At 48.7% G+C, this 20,568-nt stretch overlaps 1 protein-coding gene across 1 annotated transcript in view; it reads left to right on the top strand.

Annotated features, from left to right (window-relative positions):
* The window catches only part of ELP3 (elongator acetyltransferase complex subunit 3), a 93,635-nt gene extending 82,914 nt beyond the window's left edge, over positions 1-10,721 (top strand). Inside the window, exon 15 of the mRNA XM_057427548.1 lies at positions 10,198-10,721. Coding sequence (XP_057283531.1) covers positions 10,198-10,274 — 77 coding nt within the window. The 3' untranslated portion in view covers positions 10,275-10,721. The remainder of the gene's footprint in view (positions 1-10,197) is intronic.
* Positions 10,722-20,568: the final 9,847 nt, after the last annotated feature.

Genomic DNA, 20,568 nt, shown 5'->3' with positions numbered 1-20,568 from the left:
TATTTATTTTAGCGTTTTGATGCTTTTTTCTTGATAACATATGATAATCACCTGCAGGCTCCTGAGCATGCCTATCGCTTACAGGAACACATGGCAGGGATCTTGGGGTCTTTCTGCAGTTTGCTCACATTACTTTTACTCACCAGAAGTCATTAACATCTGATGTAGCAATCTGCACTATTAAACTGTAGATCTGTAGGAACCTTTAAAGTTGTTCTTTGATACAGAGACGTCAGATTTATAATGCTTAATGATCTCTTTCTGATGAGTGAGAGGGGAAAGTTCAGAAGAAAAGGCTGGTTTCTGCCTCCTGTCTTCTGGCCCTGGACACGTACTGGAACAAATTCCTGAGGCCATGTGCTGTATTTTTATGATGAGGGTGGTAAGGCACTGACATCGGTTGCTCAGGGAAGCTGTATCTGCCCCATCCCTGGCAGTGTTCAAGGCCAGGTTGGACAGGGGTTGGAGCAACCTGGTCTAGTGGAAGGTGTCCCTGCCTGTGACAGGGGGTTTAAACTAGATGAGCTTTAAGGTGCCTTCCAGCCCGTTCCATTGTGTGATTCTCTGATGAGGCAGATGCATGGGGACACTGATGGTTTAATGGCTGGAAGGCTCGCTCTCGGGATCGCTGAGTGTTTCTTTGTTGGCATTTAAAATCTCATAGCCCATAAGAAAGAAAATCGATCATGAATGCCTCACATGCTCTGTGAGTCATCCTAAACCCCCAGTCTCTCAGTAATACCTTACCAGCTGGGTTGGCTATTCCAGCAACCATCTCTGGAAGAAGCCTCGAGACATTCCATAGCCTGTAGATCTAAAATCTCACAAACACTTAACTTCACAAATCTGGGGTTGTGTAGCAGACACATTTCATTGTCCCTGTCTCTCTCAATGCCCAGCAGCCACACCAATGGCAGCTCTTTGTTAAAGTGTGAGAGAAGTTATGGTATTAGCTCTTAAATGTTTAATTTTGCTTGGTCTAGAATCAGAAGATCTGTCAGCTCTGGCTTCATCTGTCACAGTTAAAGGCAGCGTTGGTGTGGTGGCTTCCTCTCTCCTGACAGCGGATGCTTTCAGTGCAGCTGCCTTTGGGCAGGTCTGTGTAGTCATTAATGAAATATTGCTTCTACAGTAAAGAGATCAATGAGATGTAATCTCACCATCTGGAAGCTCTAGGATGGGTCTTACCTGCAGACTTGCCATTTAAAAATCAGTTCTAGCCAGGGCATCTCCTGTGTGCTGAGAGGCACCACAAAAGCTGAATGCTATAAAATCAGTTATTTAATTCTACCATTAATTTAATTGTTTGTGGGTTTTTTGTTTTGTTTTGTTTTGTTTTTAAAAAGTAAGAAAAAAGTTACCGGTGACAGAATTGGGTTTGAGATTTGGCCTTAAGAATGAATCAGAAAATCCCCATGTGATCCATTAGTTAATATGATAAAGCTTTTGCTCTGGTTTTCCTTGTTAGCTCCGCACCTTCACCAGCACATGAATTCTGCATGTGACAGGATAGGAGTAAATATGGTATATCTGCTTTCTTTCATAAGCAGTTTACTAAATCATTCTGTGAAGATACCATAATCCTTACAACCTTTCCTCAGTGTGGCTGGTGTTGCTGTACCCTGCAGAGCACTTGGGCACACCAGGCTCCCATCCTGTAGTGTCACTGCAGAAACTTGCCCTGTTAAACTGGTTTTGGTGTTTGACAGACCTACCCCAGCAAATTAGAACTGGCCTCCAAAGCCAGTGTCCCCAAATGTTCCTTGAGATTGCTTCTGAATCAGTGTCACTGCTCTGTTACAGAAGGATTCATCAGAGATCATGTTAACCTTTAAAGTTGAGGTGGTTCCCCTAAAGTAATTGCTGAGGCTCCCTATGTACCTGGGAATGGGGGGAGGTCAGGCTGAACCGGGAGTGCATGTGGGAACCTCATTTGCTAGATAACAGATGGTTGTTTGAAAGGACTGAAGCTGTTGGTCAATGAGAAGCTCACCATGACCCAGCAGTGTGCACTTGTAGCCCAAAAACCAACCGTGTCCTGGGCTGCATCACCAGCAGTGTGACCACCAGGTCGAGGGAGGGGATTCTCTCCCTCTGCTCCGCTCTGGTGAGACCCCCCACCGCAGTCCTGTGTCCAGCTCTGGGGCCCCAACATAAGAAGGACGTGAAGTTGTTGGAGTGAGTCCAAAGGAGGCCATGAAGATGCTCTGAGGGCTGGAGCACCTCTGCTATGGAGACAGGCTGAGAGAGCTGGCCTTGTTTAGCCTGGAGAAGGGAATGCTCCACAGAGACCTTAGAGCAACTTCCAGTGCCTAAAGGGGCTTTTGACAAGAAAGCTGGAGAGGCGCTTTGGACAAGGGCCTGTAGGGACAGGACAAGGGGGAATGGCTTTAACCTGACAGAGGTTAAAGATTGAGATGAGATCTTAGGCAGAAGTTCTTCCCTGTGAGGGTGCTGAGGCCCTGGCCCAGGTTGCCCAGAGAAGCTGTGGCTGCCCCATCCCTGGCAGTGTTCAAGGCCAGGTTGGACAGGGCTTGGAGCAACCTGGTCTAGTGGAAGGTGTCCCTGCTGTGGCAGGAGGGTTGGAACTGGATGAGCTTCAAGGTCCCTCCCAACGCAAACGATTATGTGATTCCATGATCCTGTGATAAATGAGGGATGCTGCCTTTCATGTGGGAGATTCAAAAGGTGAAGGAAATCTTTATCAAATTGGTCAGATCATAGACCATGCCAAGCCATCCTAGATATAAACTGAGTTAAGTTAATCTGTAGCATGTAAAGAGTAAGTTGCAAAGGGGAGAGTTAAACATCTCCTGTGCTGTTTATGTAGTGTGGTTTCTTCCTTCATTTTTATTCATCAAACCCAGGAGCTGGCCATGAGTTGGAGGAAGGCTCAGCTCTGTCAGAGGCTGCATCTCTGTGTGTGCGGTAAATCCGGAGTGAATTTAAACAGAGCAGGGATTGGATTTTGGGGGGAGGCTGGGGATATTCAAGGCTTTCAGCTTGTGGGTCATGGCTTCAAAACTAATCCGATTTCAAATCCAAAAGGCCATCAGTGTTTTGCAGTAGCAAAGTGAATTGTTGAGCTGATGGAGGGAGACCCAGGCTTCAAACCTCTTTTTTATCGCAGACTTGCTTTGTGATTTCAGATGAATTACCCAGCTGCTGGGATCTTGGCTTTTCTCCTGGGCCAGGGCGATGACAGTCCCTCCCTGCTAGACAGAGGTGTTGTAAAAACAGTAATGTGAAATCTCTGGGGAGCAATCCGGGTGGGAAGGAAGCACAACTTGTATTTGAGAGAAAAAAAACAGAGGCTTTTGCATGTGGATTTCTCTTCCTGGTCCAGCAAACAGCCACACACAGACTAAATACAGGTCAGGCACGGGTGCTGTTTGTAGGTTTGATTCTGCTACTCCTTTAGCCCTTACTAGCGAAACGATTATGGAATGCTTCACATGCAGCAATATTAACAATCATGTAAGTACATGGAGCTGGGATTTAGACATATCTTTAACTGCAGCACTAATTAGCTCTTTGTGGTTGATGCAGCAGGAGGAGGTCGTGAAACACTGAACTCTCCCATCCTGCTGTTTAGTCCCTTCAGAGGCTGTTGAAACACGTGGGGGGAGTCTCTCCACTGTGAGACTTCAGACCCTGGCTTTAGACCCTGGTGCTTCAGACCTTGGTGCTGCGACGTGCCTATGGGTGCAAAACAACCTCAAAAAGAGTTTCCAGTGCTCTGATTTTACAGCAGATTTATGAAATCAAAATATTTTCATTTATCTTTATAAAAAACCCAAAACATATTTCTGTTTTCCGTTCACATTGCCTGGATTATGTTTTCTGATGGCTGCCAGAGTTCTAGTAGTGCTCAGTAATTCTGCACAGAATCTGCTGTTTTAAAAGAAAAGTGAACATGTGTGAGCTTTTTGTCTAGATGGATTTGAAAATCGGGTGCATCATAATTTGTAAGATACTGGGTAACATTTCCTAAAGCCTCTCCTTGTAATTTTCAGAGGATTTTTATCTCCCAGTATCTTTAGGAACTGTCAGGAAATGAGTGCCAATTATCTAATCCTTAAAAAAAATAAAAAGCTGTGCTTCAGGGATAGATGTAAGGATTGTTCCTTGGTTTCTTAAATTAATAACTTTTTGCTGAGTGCTCTGATGTGCCCAGGTTTTCTTAGCAGTGTTAAGAATATTGTTGTTTTCTGTTTCCTCAGTGTCGATAAGGCTTTTTGGTTATCTCCAGTCCTTTGCTTTTTCCCCCATTGTTACCGTTCTTGGCAGTTGGTTGGTAGGGATTCACATGAGACAGCCTCATGTTTTCCCTGAAGATAAAATTCAGCACTGTGAAAAGCATAAATGCCAAAGCAAACTCATTGGAGGTTGTGGATGGTTCTGCTCTACATTCTTAACTCGTGCATCAGCGCAGAAATGCAATATGTGGTTTTTCAGCCAGTATCCAGTACACAAGAGACAAGAAAATGTTATTTTCCTACTGCTGTTATGGATCTGGAACACTAGTTTTGACCCTTCCTCATACAAACAGGTTCTGCCAACTGTAAGACCAAGAGCCTGCTCCCCCGCTAGATCTGAACACTTGCCCGAGTGGCTGCCAACCTCCAGTCAGTGTTGGCTTTGTTTGAAGTCCTGCACAGAGTTGAGGTTTTGGATAGCGGTGGGTTTCAGAAGGCACTTGTTGGACAGCTGGTGAGGTTTCTTCTTGGACTTGGTGGGGGTCAAAGCGAGGAGTATTAAAAATCTCCTAAAACTTCTCTTTTAGTAGCCTGAGTCTCCAACAAGACCTGTGATAAAAAGAGGGTTCTGTTTGCTCACTCGCCACTGACATCAGGCTCCAAGTCACCCAATCCGTATCTTGAGGGACTTTAAAATGTGACTTTGTGATTTCTGAATGATGGCCTTTGAGTCCTCTTAATGCTTTGGCAGCCTTGGTCTGATCATGGGGGACACACTTGGAGGCCAAGGAGATTCTCTCAGAGCTCTTGTTTTCTTTCTTCGCTTTTCTAGCTGTGTTGAAAACACAGACGTTTATGGTCTGTCCCGTGGCAGCAGCAGCTTCCAAGCTTTCTGCCTGGCTCTTTGCCATCGCTGGGTTTTATTGATGTCCATAGAAGCACTGTGGGTGACTGCAGAAGCATTTGTTGCTTCCTTCTCTGTGCCTTTTCAAAACCACAAAACTATATTCCAACTGTGGCAGAGCATTCCCCTCACAGGGCATGGCTGTACACACAGCAACAGAGCAGCCAAGGGAGGAACATCCTTTGTGATACCAAGTTAAGCAGCTGTGGCCATCCCAAACCACTGCAGCCAACTTGAGACTCACTGCTCATTCCAGGTGAAGTCCATACCACTTTGGTAAATGTAGCATCACCCTTTCCTCTCCTGTTGCCTGCACTAGTCACAAATCCTTTTCTCAGCACCCTTGAAGGACAGTCCTATTTGCCAGAGGTCCTACCCAGATGATCTGGGTGTCTGCACAGAGTCCAGGGCTCTCCCTTCGTCAGGCAAAGCACTGAGCTGGGTAGTTACTCCCCCCAAAAAAAAACTGGAAAGGCTTCGTTATCACCAGAATTGCAGCCAACAAGTTAATAGATAAAAGCAGTTTGGGAAGTTCAGCTGACTGAGGCTCACTGCCCGGCACACAGGGCCCTGCTAACTGCTTCTGAAAAGTATTTTGAGGGGGAAGGAAGCTGCAAGACATGATATGCCTTGGCTGTGCATCTTCAGAGAAGATTTTAGTCACTGCAGAAAGATGTGGAGGCCTGCATAGAGATAAGTCTCTCATGTGCCTCAGTAAGTCTCTGCTATGGAAATTTTATGAACTATTAGTAGTTCTTTAATGATCCTGAAAAATGTCTCATTTTCACTTAGTTCTGGGACTAGTGAGCCGTGGTGGAGAAATCTTTGAGGATACTCAGCCTCGGATGCTGCATCGCAGTATTTCTGTGTGGCAGGGCTGAGTCAGAAGGGTGGATTTATTGGTTCTGCACGAAAAAGGTCACAGGCAGGGGTTGCTGCGCATGGGCAATGAAATCTGATTTCTGCCATCCTGCTGGGCTCCAAGAGTGTTTAACCCTGAAACTGTGGTCACTTTTCTCCATCCCCTGCTACAGGCAGACTTTTTAAATGTATTTAATTAATTTTGAGGTTTAAATGTTACAGTCAACAGCCAGGTTTGGGGATTTATCAGTAGGCTTCACCATTATTCAGATGCTTGCAAAAGAAGAGAGCAAAAGGTAATTAAATACACCAGCAGCTGTTGCCAGAGGTTGTGTCATTTGAAGGTTGCGTTGAGGGACACTTCCAAAAAGCCTCAGCTGGCCCCTGGCCACAGGTTTCTATCCAGGCTAGTGTGATCAGAGACCCTGCCCTTCGACCGAATCACCATTGGTGAATCTGGAAGTGGCTGGGTGAAATCTGCTTTGCGGAGTTCAGACTAAGCTCTCCTGCACAGCTTGAGATGGGATATGTATAATTTAAAACCCCTTTTTAAAGACCCAGAATGAGGAATGCAGCAAATTCAGGCTTGAAAACTCAAAAAGCTTCTTGAGCCAGCTTTTGACCTTACCTGTCCACTCCTGCGTGATACCTCTTTTGTGATATTTCTTGGATGATGTGTCTTTCCAATGGAAAGCAGCAGTGTGACTTGGAGCAGCGTGAAGAGCTGCCTGAACAGGTCCCACCAGCTCTGTGGTACGTTTGCTGTAAATTAGAGCAGCAAAACCTTGGGAAGAGAACCGGTGCTATTGAGCCCTTCCTTTCAGGTATGCTTAATGTGCAAGTATTGAGAGCATGCTGGGCATTGTAAGTCTCTTCTTCAGCATTTTCCCCCAGAATGGCTTGTGAGCAGGTGAAACAGCATATTGTTTTAATAGCTATTGCGCTGATTTTTTAGGACTGCATGGTGGTATTCTGCTTGGGATCAGAAGCCAGCAGCATAGTTTTGTGACTTTGGGGTTTTTTTGACTTTTCATCCATACAAAGTTGTGATTAATTGAAAGGTCTGTGAGAATGGATTCCTTCTGCATGAGTTACAGGCAGTTATTAGTGTCCTACAAATCTTTTATTCTGTTTAGCAGTGCTTAAAGTGTGGCATTTCCACAGAATGGGTTGGGTTAGAAGAAACCTCAAAGCTCATCTAGTTCCAACCCCTTGCCGTGGCCAGGGGACAGCTTGCCTCACCATGGGCGATACCACGAGTTGCAGGGTAATCTTTGCTCCAGCACCTGGAGCATCTCTTCCTCTTCTTCTTCACTGACCTTAGGGTCTGCAGGGCTGTTCTTGTCACATGTTCTCACTCCTCTCTGCAGCTGAATTTGCTCCTGCTCAGTAACTTTTTACCCTTTTAAAATACGTTATCCCAGAGGCATTGCCACAGTCACTGGTGGGCTCAGCCTTGGTCAGAGGTGGGTCCATCTTGGAGCCGGCTGGCGTTGGCTCTGTTGGACATGGGGGAAGCTTCTGGCAGCTTCTGACAGAAGCCATCCCTGTAGCCCCCGTGCTGTCAAAACCTCACCACACAAACCAAACACAGGTGTCTTGGGGAGAGCTTTTCCCTTCAAAAGCCTCTTGCCTAGAAAACATTCCTGCAGCTCTGGAGCTCACGAGACATCCCAAGTTAGAGCTAGGTAGCAGGGAAACCATGCTGTATCTTTACATGCAGCCCTCAGCTTGAGACTTCCTCTTCGTGGAAGACCTTCCTGTTGCAGGACAGTAATTTTATGCAAGAAGTTACTCGTAAGCAGGGCTGAGATGATGACCAAGATGCTTTGCGAAGTGCCAGTGTGGGACCCCTGGGGCACAGGGCTGGCCAACTGCATCATCATTCTTGTTAATGGATTGAACCCATTGCCCTCAGACGAGGAAGAGTTGGCACTTAACTAGTGCCACTTAACAGCTCAGAGATTAATGGAGACAGCACTCGGATGCTCTGACGCAACCTAACCTTCCTTCTTTAAAATCCATATGTTTCCCAAGTGCTTTAGGAAAAAAAGGGGGAATGTTAAATAACTCTGATCAAGGTGTTTTTAAAAACATCAGCCAAAGTACTCAGTTGTCCTTTAACTTCAAGAGGGGTCCTCTTCAGCTTTAGATTTCACTAGTCCTTGGAACCAAGTTGTTCTGGGCCATGGATGGGTGGCTTTGCTGTTTTATGGCCAAAATCCATATGTCATCCCCCAGCGTCTCTTCTAGGGAACCCAGAGGACATTTTTTAGGCAAGATACTGCTAAAGATGATAGGTTATTTACTCCAGGTCAGAGATCCCAACCCTCCCGGGAAAAGCTCACAAAGAAGGAAGTGGACATGTGCACAGTGGGCTTGGGTTTTTACTTGGCTTCAGGTTCAAGCTGCATCTGAGTGAATTTGAGATCCCCTCGGGATGTTTTTCATAGAATCATAGAATAGTTAGGGTTGGAAAGGACCTTAAGATCATCTAGTTCCAACCCCCCTGCCATGAGCAGGAACACCTCACCCTAAACTATGGCACCAGTTTTAGTTGAGAATGGTGCTCTGCTGCGATGTCACAGGGGCTTTGCAAGTACTTTGAAGTAAATTTGCCCAGGTGTTCCCCAGTTTGAGGTTCTCTGTGGGTTTTCAATTTCTTCCCAGCTTCAGGTGGAGTGAGGGGCAGGAGAACATCACAGAACCACGGAATGGTTTGGGCTGGAAGGGACCTTAAAACTCACAGACTGGAACACCTACTAGACCAGGTTGTTCCAAGCCCTGTCCAACCTGGTCTTGAACACTGCCAGGGATGGGGCAGCCACAGCTTCTCTGGGCAACCTGTGCCAGGGCCTCACCACCCTCACAGGGAAGAACTTCTTCGTAATATTTAACCTAGATCTCCCCTCTTGTTAGTTTAAAGACATACACTCTTGTCTGTGTCCTCCTTACATTGGAGGCCCTCAGAGCTAGACACAGCACTGCAAGGTGGGGTCTCACTAGAGCAGAGCGGAGAAGGAGAATCTCCTCCCTTGACCTGCTGGTCATGCTAAGGACATCTCAGGTCTGGGTTTCAGGTGTCTTTTTGGTACTTTAAATTAATATAATTCTTCTCTAGGAAGTTGGATGGGGACTTGCCTGGAACTGTGGTGTTTAAGCCACTCAGAAGCAATTGTAGCTTGCATTCAGGAAATAATTAGGGCTATCTTAAACAAATCTGTCAAAGCAGCAATGGGTAAATTGCTGCAGCAGTGAATGGGCAGGAAGGGGTTACCAGCTGTACCCAGTCACTCCTTGCACAAGAGATGCTGCCTGTTCGGTTCCTGGAGAGCCATTTGCAAGCACGGCAGTTTCCAGGAACTGGCTGGAGGGATGAGATTAGAGGAAAGAGGGGTTGCTTTTCTTGATGGAGAGCCATGTCCTGTCTGTCCTTCTGCCCCTGCTCACCAGATGCACTGACAATGATGCCATGATGCTGAATTCCTCCTCCCTCCCTTGATGACTAATGTCTGCATCTGTGAGTAATTAGATAAGGTGAGGGCGAAGGCTGCTGTCCTGGACTTGTCCTGCCGCAGGATGCTGCTGCAGGAAAGGCAGCCTAGGTCAGTGTGGCTGAGCTCACCCTGGGCATGGATGCTGTGGGATCTCATTAAGAGAGGAAGGAGAGGGAAGAGGCTGTTGGAGAACTGAGGTGTTCGGAGCCATCCTTTTCAATGAGGAAATTAGATTGCGGCTGCAGAGCCCACTTGTCTATCTGAAGTGGAGCTGAGCTCATTTCTAGGAGCCTTTGGACAGAGCTTGTTGGGGTTTAGAGCCCTTCAGTTCCTGGTAATGATGCCTGCAGCTGCGCCGCCTCCTCTCGAGAGCCTGTCTTTGGGTTTTGTTGTACCCAGGGTACTCTGAACTCACGTTTCACAGGTGTTCCCATGTTGATTCCTCTCTCGCTAACAGCTCACAACCTTTCTCAGGACAAAGGATGGGATGAATGATTCAGGGCAGCTAAAACAGCTGTGTTCCTGTGTTTCATCCCTTAAAAACACCATAATTAGTCCAAACACTAACAAGTAAACACCCCTGCTCCAGCACAGGGAGGCCTAGTGCCAACTCTTCGGAGAGGCCAGGCACCTTTCGGCACCATCCCTCCATGGAAGTGACATTCCTGCCAGGCCCTGGCTTCCCCAGCTTGTTTGCATCGTACTGAATTAAACCTCTTTGTGGCTCTCCTCACAGGTGTTGGCACAAGGAACTACTACAGGAAGATTGGCTATGAGCTGGAAGGGCCTTACATGGTGAAAAAGCTGGACTGATGCCCCAGGAGGTCCTCACCCTGACCAGCTGCTGGGAGGAGAGGTGAGGAGACAAGACTCATCATGCAGAGGCAGCTCAAGAGGACAGACGTAAGCTAAAAACCAAAGCCTGCCAACTGCAAAGGACTTGCTTATGCCAGAGCCCCCAGCAGCAAATGGGACATCTCTTCTTGGGTGATCAGTTCTGAGCTCTGCCCATTGCCCCAGGAGAGGCTGGGAGTGTTCCACTTGTGTCATTACATGTGTAAGCCTGCCATACCTCTGGGAAAGCTCTGAGGCCTTTCAGCAGAGGACTGAACGTAGGTGAACTGAGAGCTCTGAATGGGGGACACTATTGAACAGCCTAGTGGAGAAAACATCTGTTACTTCTGTAATGCTGTCAGCAGGTTTTTAATGATTCAGCACTGAAACCGTGTGGGCTATTCTGCAACATGAATTAATTCTTTCTCTGTGTGTATTCATTTATGCTGGGCTTGGCTGCTTTCTGTCCATCCCAAGGGATGCCATTTGATCATCTTGCAGTAGGAGACTGTGAGGATCAGAAGCCACTTTGGTGTCTGTAGGAACTGAGATTAAAACTTAAACTGACTCTCTGTGGTGACACACAGCCATGGAGTAACTGAGGTTGTAAGGGACCTCCTGTCTCTAGTCCAACCCTAGAGCAGGTCCAGTTAGATCAGAGTGGCAATGCTTGAGTATCTCCAGCGATGGAGATACTCAGTGGGTGTGGATGGAGAGTCCACAGCATCTAGGTCCCTGTTCCAATATTTGACCACCACCCATATGTTGAAGAAGTTTTTCCTGATTGGAATTTACAGTGTTTCAGCTTGTCTGTTGTCTCTCAGCCTGTTGCTGTGAGCTTCTGGGAAGTCTGATTCTGGTCTCCAAGCTTCTCCCTGCACATCATGTACTCCAATGCCACAACCATGCTGGTGGTTTCCACTTCATTTTGTTAGTCTGTATTTCCAGCTCCAGATCCACCCCTTCTCCAGCCCATAGCCCATTGATTTGGGTATGAGGATGCCATGTGGCATCAGTGTCAGAAGCTTTGGAGATGTCACAGTGCACAACATCATCATCTCATCACAGCAGGCAGCAGGGTTGCTCAGCCATGATCAGTCCATGGGGGATCCCTCCTGGCTGTTCCCAACTCTCTCCTCCCCTCTCCATCCCACAACAGGAAAGGGCCTTTGGGAGCATTTGGCCCCAGCTCTCCCAGCGAAGAGGTGGGGTTCACTGCCTTGTAGCTTCTCAGATCCTGGTTCTCCTTGAAGATGGTTGCCTGTTCCAGACATCAGGAATGACAGAATTAAAGCTTATTTTTGCAGACAGAGTGAGGTTGGTTGTCAGAGTGAGCTGTGACCCTGAATGAAGAGCTCAGCACTTTGCATCCCTCTCCCCAGCCCTTTGGTGGGGTGGGGACGTCCAGGACATGTCCTTTGACACTCGTGATTCAGGCTTTCCCAAAGCAGCGGGCCTGGGGCTGCCTGCTTGATGTAACAACAACAGAAGCCCTGACCTCATCCACTTCTTTTATTGTCTTTCAATCAAAACCAGCGTAGCGGCTTGCAGAGCAAGTTGACATTTTGGGTGCTGCTCTAATAAATGACTCTGTCAGGAGCCTTCTGGAAACTTCTGCAGTCCGGAGTGCTCAGACACACGTGATTAACCCAGAGGAGGAGCGGCTCAGGGAGGAAAGCTGTCATGGCAGCGGTGCCACGCAGGGAATGCGATTCTGCCGCTGTGATCTGTTGCTGCTCCTGCCCCGCAGCTTGCAGGGTCAGCGGCCAGAGCCGTGCTGACGGCTGCTGACGCACAAGCGGCGCACGTATGGGAAAGGAGAGTCCAAATACCTGGTAATAAATGTGTTATTATTGAAGGTGAACACCAGTGTCCTGGTTAAGGGCCGGGGAGTGACAAACCACAGAGCAGCGTGCTGGTACCGAGCTGAGTGTGTTTGAGCCTCCTGCCCTCTGCGGAGGTTTGATTTAAAGAAGGGAGATGGAAGCTCATGCTTCTTGATTTGTTGAGCTGTTTTTTTTCCATCCTCCAAGACACTGGTAAATGGGGCGCATTACGCTTCTGACATGGCACGAAGAGAGGAGATGGACAGGGACATGGGGAGAGGAGATGCAATTTCTGTGCAGAATCCTTGAGATTTTCCACAAAATTTGTTGTACTGGTGCCACTGACATAATTATGAATCACTCTGACGCTTCCAGCTCTGACAGCCAGGTTTTTTTCCAGGTACTGGCCAGAAATGCTTACCATTTCCGTGCGTCTGAAAGCGTGCCCCTCCGGCAAATCTGGGATGGACCGGATACGTTTATTTCTTGGTTTTTAAGGCGAATGTGTTTTGAGTGTGTGAGCAGCTTTATCAAGAAATAAAGCAATTTTGGGGGGTGTTGTATTTGTAGCTTCCCATTAGTGTGTTCTTTCTGGGGTGATTTCATGCTGCACTTGCTCAGCTGCTGTGAAACTCTCTGGGCTTGTCTGCACAGGCTCGGGTCTGTTTTGAAGTGTGATGTATTGATTTGTCCGTTTGATATAAATGCAGCCAAATGAATAGCTGGTTTGTACTTCTCTCCAAGCCCCAGTGCTTCTGCCAGGGACAGGGAGTTCCTCCAATGCATGTTCCTGGCACATGTCCTGTCAGGATGAGATCTCAGGCCATGGCTCTTCCCGTCCGTGGCACAAGGAAACCTCATGTGGCAGCCCTTTGAGTGGCTGCCCGAGTTTAAAAATACCATGGATGTGTTACTCACTTATGGAGGGCAGGGAGAGGGACATCTGAGCAGGTGAGTGTGGATTTTCCAGAGGCTTTACTGTGGTTTATAGGGTCTGCGGTCACCAGTTCAGGCAGGATCATTTTCTGCAGTTCATTCTGCTGCTGCCTGTGATTTGGATGCCAGGAGGGAAAAGCAAAAACCATGGTTCCCTCTAAAGCTGTCCTGAAGGGTTTCATGCTTTCTTGTGTTTGAAGAACAGTGGGCAGGAACATTTAAAAAGCCACCAAGTCTGGTAAGATTTCAGACATCTTTAGCTGCCAAAACCTGGGAGGCACAAATACCTTATGGGAGGAGAGGGACTGTGCAGGTCATAGAATTACAGAATGGTTTCGGTTGGAAGGAACCTTAAAGCTCATCCAGTTCCAACCCCTGCCACAGGCAGGGACACCTTCCACTAGACCAGGTTGCTCCAAGCCCCGTCCAGCCTGGCCTTGAACACTGCCAGGGATGGGGCAGCCACAGCTTCTCTGGGCAACCTGGGCCAGGGCCTCAGCACCCTCACAGGGAAGAACTTCTGCCTAAGATCTCATCTCAATCTCCCCTCTGTCAGTTTAAAGCCATTCCCCCTTGTCCTGTCCCTACAGGCCCTTGTCCAAAGCCCCTCTCCAGCTTTCTTGTCAGCCCCTTTAGGCACTGGAAGTTGCTCTAAGGTCTCTGTGGAGCATTCCCTTCTCCAGGCTGAACAAGCCCAGCTCTCTCAGCCTGTCTCCATAGCAGAGGTGCTCCAGCCCTCAGAACATCTTCATGGCCTCCTCTGGACTCACTTCAGCAGCTCCATGTCCTTCTTATCTTGATCCTTCCCATAGTGATGCTTGAAGTTTTGTGGCCACTTCTTGAACTAGGCCTCATTAACATGGGGCGACAGTGAGGAACCAAGTGTCCAAATAACAAACTGGGTAGCACAGAGGGATCCAGATGCACAGCTGGGTTTTTACCTTAGTTTAGGTTATTACGTATGGGTTTGGGTTGGGTTTTTTCCTCCATGAGAACAGCATCCATTCCAGTACAGGTACATGGTTCTTACAGAGCTATTGTGTAGGAAATCGGCTAAGAGCATCCTGTAATTAACTGTGAAAGGGAGACTGGCTTTGGAATCCAGGAGCCTTTGCACTTCAGCCCATGAAATGAGTCTGTCTTGTGCGGCCATGAATCATCCTCCAGTCTGAAGCAGAGTAAGTGCAGACAGCATTGCCTTAAGTGGCCAAGCCCAGCTTCTTTTACACAGGACTTGGTGGAAGATCAGTGAAGAGTTTACTGAAGCCTCCTGGATGGAAAACACAAAAAGAAACACCAAAAAACCCTCACCAAAATCCACACACCCCCAAGGTGATTCACATTGACGAGCTGCAGCTCTTTCTCCCTTCATGATGGGAACAGGGTCGATTAAGCAGACACAGCCTTACACAACTGCTCAAAAGATGAAAAAAGTCAAGAAAATGCAATTTGCTCATCATCCCCAGCAGCCTGAGGGCTGTGGCTGATCCCTCACCTGTGAAATACAACCTCGGCTGGGAATGCCCCAAATTCCCTTGCTCTGAATCAGGATGGTGCCAAGGAAGGATTCAGGTCACTGCTGCAGAGCGAATGCTGGTGCTGCATCCCTCATGCTCAGTGACCCATGGCAGCCTCAGGCAGGCAATGGGGCTTTGAGGGTGATGCTTTCAAGCAAGAGCAGCAATGCCGGTGGTGTTCCTCTGCCTGTGCCTGGCTCCTTCACAGCCCATGAGGAAAATAAGCAAGCAGGCATAAAGAAAGCAAGCTGTTAATGGAGGCTGCTCTCTCCTTTCATGGGCAAACAGTGATGACCAGGTTAAAATCCTTTGAAGAAGGAGGAAGAGGGTGCGTCGTGCCCATCTCTGCATTAATTTTAGCCTGTTGCATTTCTCCTGCTCTCCCTTTTTGGGACACCGATGTTCTCTGCCTGCCTGCAATCAGACACAGCCAAGATGTGGCACGTGGGTGCCATGGAGCTCAGGTGCAGCGCAAGCAGTAATAACTTGCCTCAGGCCAGAGCACCAGGGCTCACACCATGATCTCCTTGCTGTAGTCTTGTGCTTTCTGACGTGAAGAGCAGCTCTGCCAGCTTTGATATTTCTCTTGCTTCTATTTATATGCCTTTTCCTCATTGCTTTTAAATTACCTTCTGCCCCTGCCTTGGTAGTGCTGGAGTGATTAGAAATGTGCCTGCTTGGCACGCCTCTCGCTATAAGCACAAGGGCTGTAGAGATGGGGTTCGCTTCCCCATGGCCATGGGCATAAGCCCATCTTTGCCCAGGAGAGCTGCTGGGAGAAGAACCCTGCTGAGGGTGTGGGACTGCTGCTATCTGGGACTTCTCAGATCCTGTCAGGGGCAGCATCAGACCCATGAAAACATCTTTTCACCCAAAGGGCTGTCAAGCACTGGAGCAGGCTGCCCAGGGCAGTGGTGGAATCACCATCCCTAGTGGTATTTAGAAGATGTCTAGACCTGGGGATATGGTTTAGTGGTGACTTTGCACTGCTGGGTTAATCTTAAAGGTCTTTTCCAACCAAAATGATTCAGTGCCGACATTGTTCAGGTCGTCTGAGCCCCTCTGCTTTGGTGCCCAGCCTCGGAGGACCTGGTGGGCATCGCCCTACTTACATAGCTCTGCAGCAAAATAAAACCCAGATCCACCACAGCACCTGCACAACCCCCTGTTCCCTCTCCCCAGCACAAACCCACTTGTGGACACCTCCAGCAGGTCTCCTTGCTGCCCAAGGCTGCCTGTTGGTCACCCTGGTGCAATACCTGCTCTCACTGACTGTAGCTTTGCAGGCAGAAGTGGTTCCTGTCCCTCAAAGCTATGTGGGTAGCTGTGAATGCACAACCCAGGTCAGGCACAATGAACACAGTGATTCAACAGTCTCTTTAGGGAAAAAAGAAGCTCCTGAGAGCCACAGGACCTGATGTGCCAGTGGCTTTTGGCAGAGCATGGTGCTGAATGCCTCTGGACAGTAACGCCTACAGGGTGGAAGAGGTGGCTCCAGGAGAAGGGGATCCAGGAGAAGGTGGAGGACCACAGCCTAACAGCAGCAGCAGCAGGAATCTTGAAATATAGGAGGAGCTGGGAGATACCTCAAAACCTTGAGGTGTTCAAGCCTAAGATGCCCAAGGTGAAGCGTCACCATTACAGGAACTGAACTGTAAACCAAGAAGACTCCAGCGCTGAGATAACCATGGTGAAGCAGAGTATGAGCAGCTCAGCTGCTCCGCTGTCATTAATGTTACTGGTAATTTTTACATCTGATTGATAGACCCCTGTTATGAGCAGCCTGGTCTAGTGGAAGGTGTCCCTGCCCATGGGAGGGGGTTGGAACAAGATGAGCTTTAAAGGTCCCTTCCAACCCAAACCATTCTGTGACTCTGCATTTGAAAGGGATGAATTTTGCAGATTAGATGCTGCTCGGTTTGGGGAGAACACAAGAATATCTGTTTTCAGATCCTAGTTGGGCACATCCTGCGCACCCAGCTACACCGGGGTCTTGTGCTTCGCTCCATTGCTCCATGAGACCCCAGCAGCTGTATTCATTATTAGAAAAGGGAACTGGGAAAAAGAAAACCAAAGGGAAATAGAGAAAGAAAAAAGGGTGAGTAACCCAGCAGCCCCTCACGACTCCGGGTCCCCTCTCGGTGAGGCCAGCAGCGCCTCGAGGATGCTCGAGGATCAATCTCCTCCTGCCACTCAGCTTTTGTTTTCCTTCCCCGCTCGCATCCTCGGTGCGGCGGCAGCAGGGGCCGCCTCCTGCCTCCAGTGCAATAAGCATCGCGCCGGGGACTCTGCGGCGGGTCTGGAGGAAAAGGAGAGAATTAAATGGAGAGAAGCAGGAGCCGGAGAGGAGCCTGATGGTAAAAAATGGAGCAGTCACGATCCGGCTGTGCTCATCAGCGCTGCTTAATGAGAATACAGAGTCAGGGGGTCGGAAAAACAGAGTGCAGGTGAAGCGGCACCACGCAGACCTCGGCTGAACAGCGCGACACAAAACCTGTGGGCTCGCCTCGAGTCCTTTTCCGAATGGGAAAGAAGTGGTTTGGCATTGATTTATCGATGCCGCTGCCTGCTTCCCTTTTGTCCCTTCCCCGTCTCAGCTGGCTGGCGTGGGGGCTGTGCGGGATTTCATCCCCAGCACTGCTACAGAAGGCTGCCAGCCCCTGCACCGCACCACAGACCCGCTTTGGTGGCTTTAAACTTGCTGCAGCACACTTGGATTTATGTTTTTTTTTTAATCTCCCTCTTCCAGTTTCTTTATAATTGTGGGGAGAAAGGCAAATGTGGTGGGTTTAGCCTCAGTCTACAGTGTAAGCAAAAGGCTGAGACTGCTCAGTCACCAACTGACAGCTCAGTTCAACCAGCACACAGCTTTTGGCAGAAATTGGTGCTGGCTTAAGAGAAAAAGGTTAAAAAGCCCCAGCAAAGTATCAAGTCCGTGTGTACAAATTGCTCTGTACATACCTGTTTTCACTGCCTAAAATATCATCTAAATCTCCCCTCTGCCAGGTTAAAGCCGTTCCCCCTTGTCAAAAGCCCCTCTCCAGCTTTCTTGTCGGCCCCTTTAGGCACTGGAAGCTGCTCTAAGGTCTCTCCAGAGCCTTCTCTTCTCCCAGCTGAACAAGCCCAGCTCTCTCAGCCTGGCTCCACAGCAGAGGTGCTCCAGCCCTCAGAGCATCTTTGTGGCCTCCTCTGGACTCACTCCAACAGCTCCACGTCCTTATGTTGGGGCCCCAGAGCTGGACTCAGGACTGAAGGGGCGGGTCTCACCAGAGCAGAGGGGCAGAACCTCTTTCTCACAACCTTAAACCCCAAACTCTCTGAGGAACCTGTAAGAGGACAAGGGTGATGTCTTTCGGGCTTTACACCCCTGTGAGGCCATCAGTACACGACAGGATGGTGGCTTCCAACTTCCCTCTTCCCAGGAAAAGTGGCTCCTTTGCACTCCAGGCTGTTGTGCACACAGCCCTTTAGAAAGGGGGTGAGCGCAAGGCTGTGCTGAGCGGGAGCACTGTGAGGAGGTGTGAGTAATACCAGCAGACTGTCCATTATTTCCATTTAAAACAATTTCACATAGATTTCTCTGATCCTTTAGCTCTTTGAGAATTAAGGAAGTTTAAAAGGGATCAAATCACTGCTTCTGACTTCAAAAAGCCTCAGCAAAATCAATTAAAGGTGTATGAAGAAGCTTGAAAGAACAACAGGGAGTGACAGCTTGAACTGCAAAAACTCATTACCTTTTCAAACCCTCTCAATGATGCTCCTGTGCAACGTCAGCAGTGGCTCATTGGTGCCTTTACATCTCGCCTGCGAGAGTACCTGGATCATGCTTAGCAAACTGAATTCAAACACAGCATTCGAGGTTTATGCGCTGAGGAAACAGCCTCCTTTGCTGGGGGAAGGCAGCAGCTACGTAATGGAACAAAGCAGCAACATGTTCAAAGTTTAGGATGGGAGGGGAAGCAGCTAATGTGACCCGAGTGCTGCAGTGCGACCTGTTCTGAGTAGGACATAGCCTGTATCCATCATCAATGATTAAACCACAGCTTTTCCCTTTTTTTTTTTTTTTTTTTTGAAAAGTATGTCCCTAGATTCAGTCAGTCCAGGAGTGGTTCCAGTCCTTCTGCACCCGCACAAGTCAGTAACTTCCAGAGGGACCTGGACAGGCTGGAGACAGGGCAGTGCAAACCTCATGGAGCTCAACAAGGCCCAGGGCAAGGTCCTACACCTGGGTCAGGGCAATCCCAAGCACAAACACAAGCTGCGAAGAGACTGGATTGAGAGCAGCCCTGAGGAGAAGGACATGGGGGCTGTTGGTCAATGAGAAGCTCACCATGACCCAGCAGTGTGAGCTTGAGCCCAGAAACCAACCGTGTCCTGGGCTGCGTCACCAGCAGCGTGACCAGCAGGTTGAGGGAGGGGATGCTCCCCCTCTGCTCTGCTCTGGTGAGACCCCCCCTGCAGTCCTGAGTCCAGCTCTGGGGCCCCAATATAAGCATGTGGAGCTGCTGGAGTGAGTCCAGAGAAGGCCACAAAGATGCTCCAAGGGCTGGAGCACCTCTGCTATGGAGACAGGCTGGGAGAGCTGGGCTTGTTCAGCCTGGAGAAGAGAAGGCTCTGGAGAGACCTTGGAGCAGCTTCCAGTGCCTAAAGGGGCCGACAAGAAAGCTGGAGAGGGGCTTTTGACAAGGGCCTGTAGGGACAGGACAGGCGGAATGGCTTTAAACTGACAGAGGGGAGATTGAGATGAGATCTGGGCAGAAGTTGTTCCCTGAGGGTGGTGAGGCCCTGGCACAGATTGCCCAGAGAAGCTGTGTCTGCCCCATCCCTGGCAGTGCTCAGGGCCAGGTTGGACAGGGCTTGGAGCAACCTGGTCTAGTGGAAGGTGTCCCTGCCTGTGGCAGGGGGTTGGAACTGGATGAGCTTTAAGGTTCCTTCCGACCCAAACCATTCTGTGACTCTGTGATTCCATGGTAACCTCATTCTTACCTCTCCAGCCATGCAGAAATGAATTTTTTCCTCCAAACACTTCACAAAGGGAACATTTCTGGCTGATGACTCAGGATCATGGGAGCACCGATGCCATGGCCTGCAGCTCTCACTGGAACCATGGTCCACACCACCCATCCTTCCTCCTCCCCACCCTGGAGAAGAGGTTGGCAAATCTGCTCTCCTTATCTCATCCTGAGCCCCTGCTGAGAGGAGACACTTAATCCAACAGGCTGCCTTTTACCCCTCAGTATGATCTGTACTTCCAGCCACCCATCTGCACATCAGTTGCCTGCAGATAACTGCTGGGTGACAGGCGGCCCCAGCACCTTCATTGTCTTTGTGATTAACAGACCTTGTGCATTTATTTAGTCCCAAAAAACGCTTCCCAGCAGCCATAAGACCACCAGCCCCAATGCAATGTTTAACAGGCAGAGGGAAAAAAAGGCCTTCTGCTGTTTGGTGAGATGTGCTGGGGTTTATGATTAATGGAGGATTCTGCTAATGAATGATTTGGAGGCAATGCTTGATTTTAGAGAAAAATAGAGCAGTATTGACTGACTTGACACTGACCGGGAACGGTAGCCAGTGCTTAATTCTTCCCTGGATAAATCCAGCCCCCAGCGATCCTGCATCAATGTGAGTGATGTTATTTATCCCATTGAAAAACATTAACTAGTCTGAAGCATCCTTAATCCAAAGCAATCAGTTTAACTGCCGGTCTCGATGGACAGCTCCAGCACTGAGAAGCTGTTTAAACAAACCACACTGGTGCACATAAGGCTCATTGCAGCGCAGAGAAAGAAAATGGAGAACTTTTCCCCACCAAAGCAGGATGAAGCTTCTTCACTGTTTGCTTGCTTGAAATAAAAAGCTGAATCCAGAGCCACATCTCTCTCTTCTTTTCCTTCTAGAGAGATTATGACCTTAGCTTAAAGAAAGGGCGCTGTCCTTAGTCACTACTGCCTATGCTTTGACCTAGGGAAAACCAACCTTATGGTAGTCTGC

The sequence above is a fragment of the Pezoporus wallicus genome, unplaced genomic scaffold (assembly GCF_028554395.1).
Source record: "Pezoporus wallicus isolate ANWC-B61680 ecotype Strahan unplaced genomic scaffold, APGP_CSIRO_Pwel_v1 contig_6464, whole genome shotgun sequence".
NCBI classification, from domain to species: domain Eukaryota; kingdom Metazoa; phylum Chordata; class Aves; order Psittaciformes; family Psittacidae; genus Pezoporus; species Pezoporus wallicus.
The sequence above is the reverse complement of the archived record's forward strand: the minus strand, read 5'-3'. Positions and strand labels throughout refer to the sequence as shown.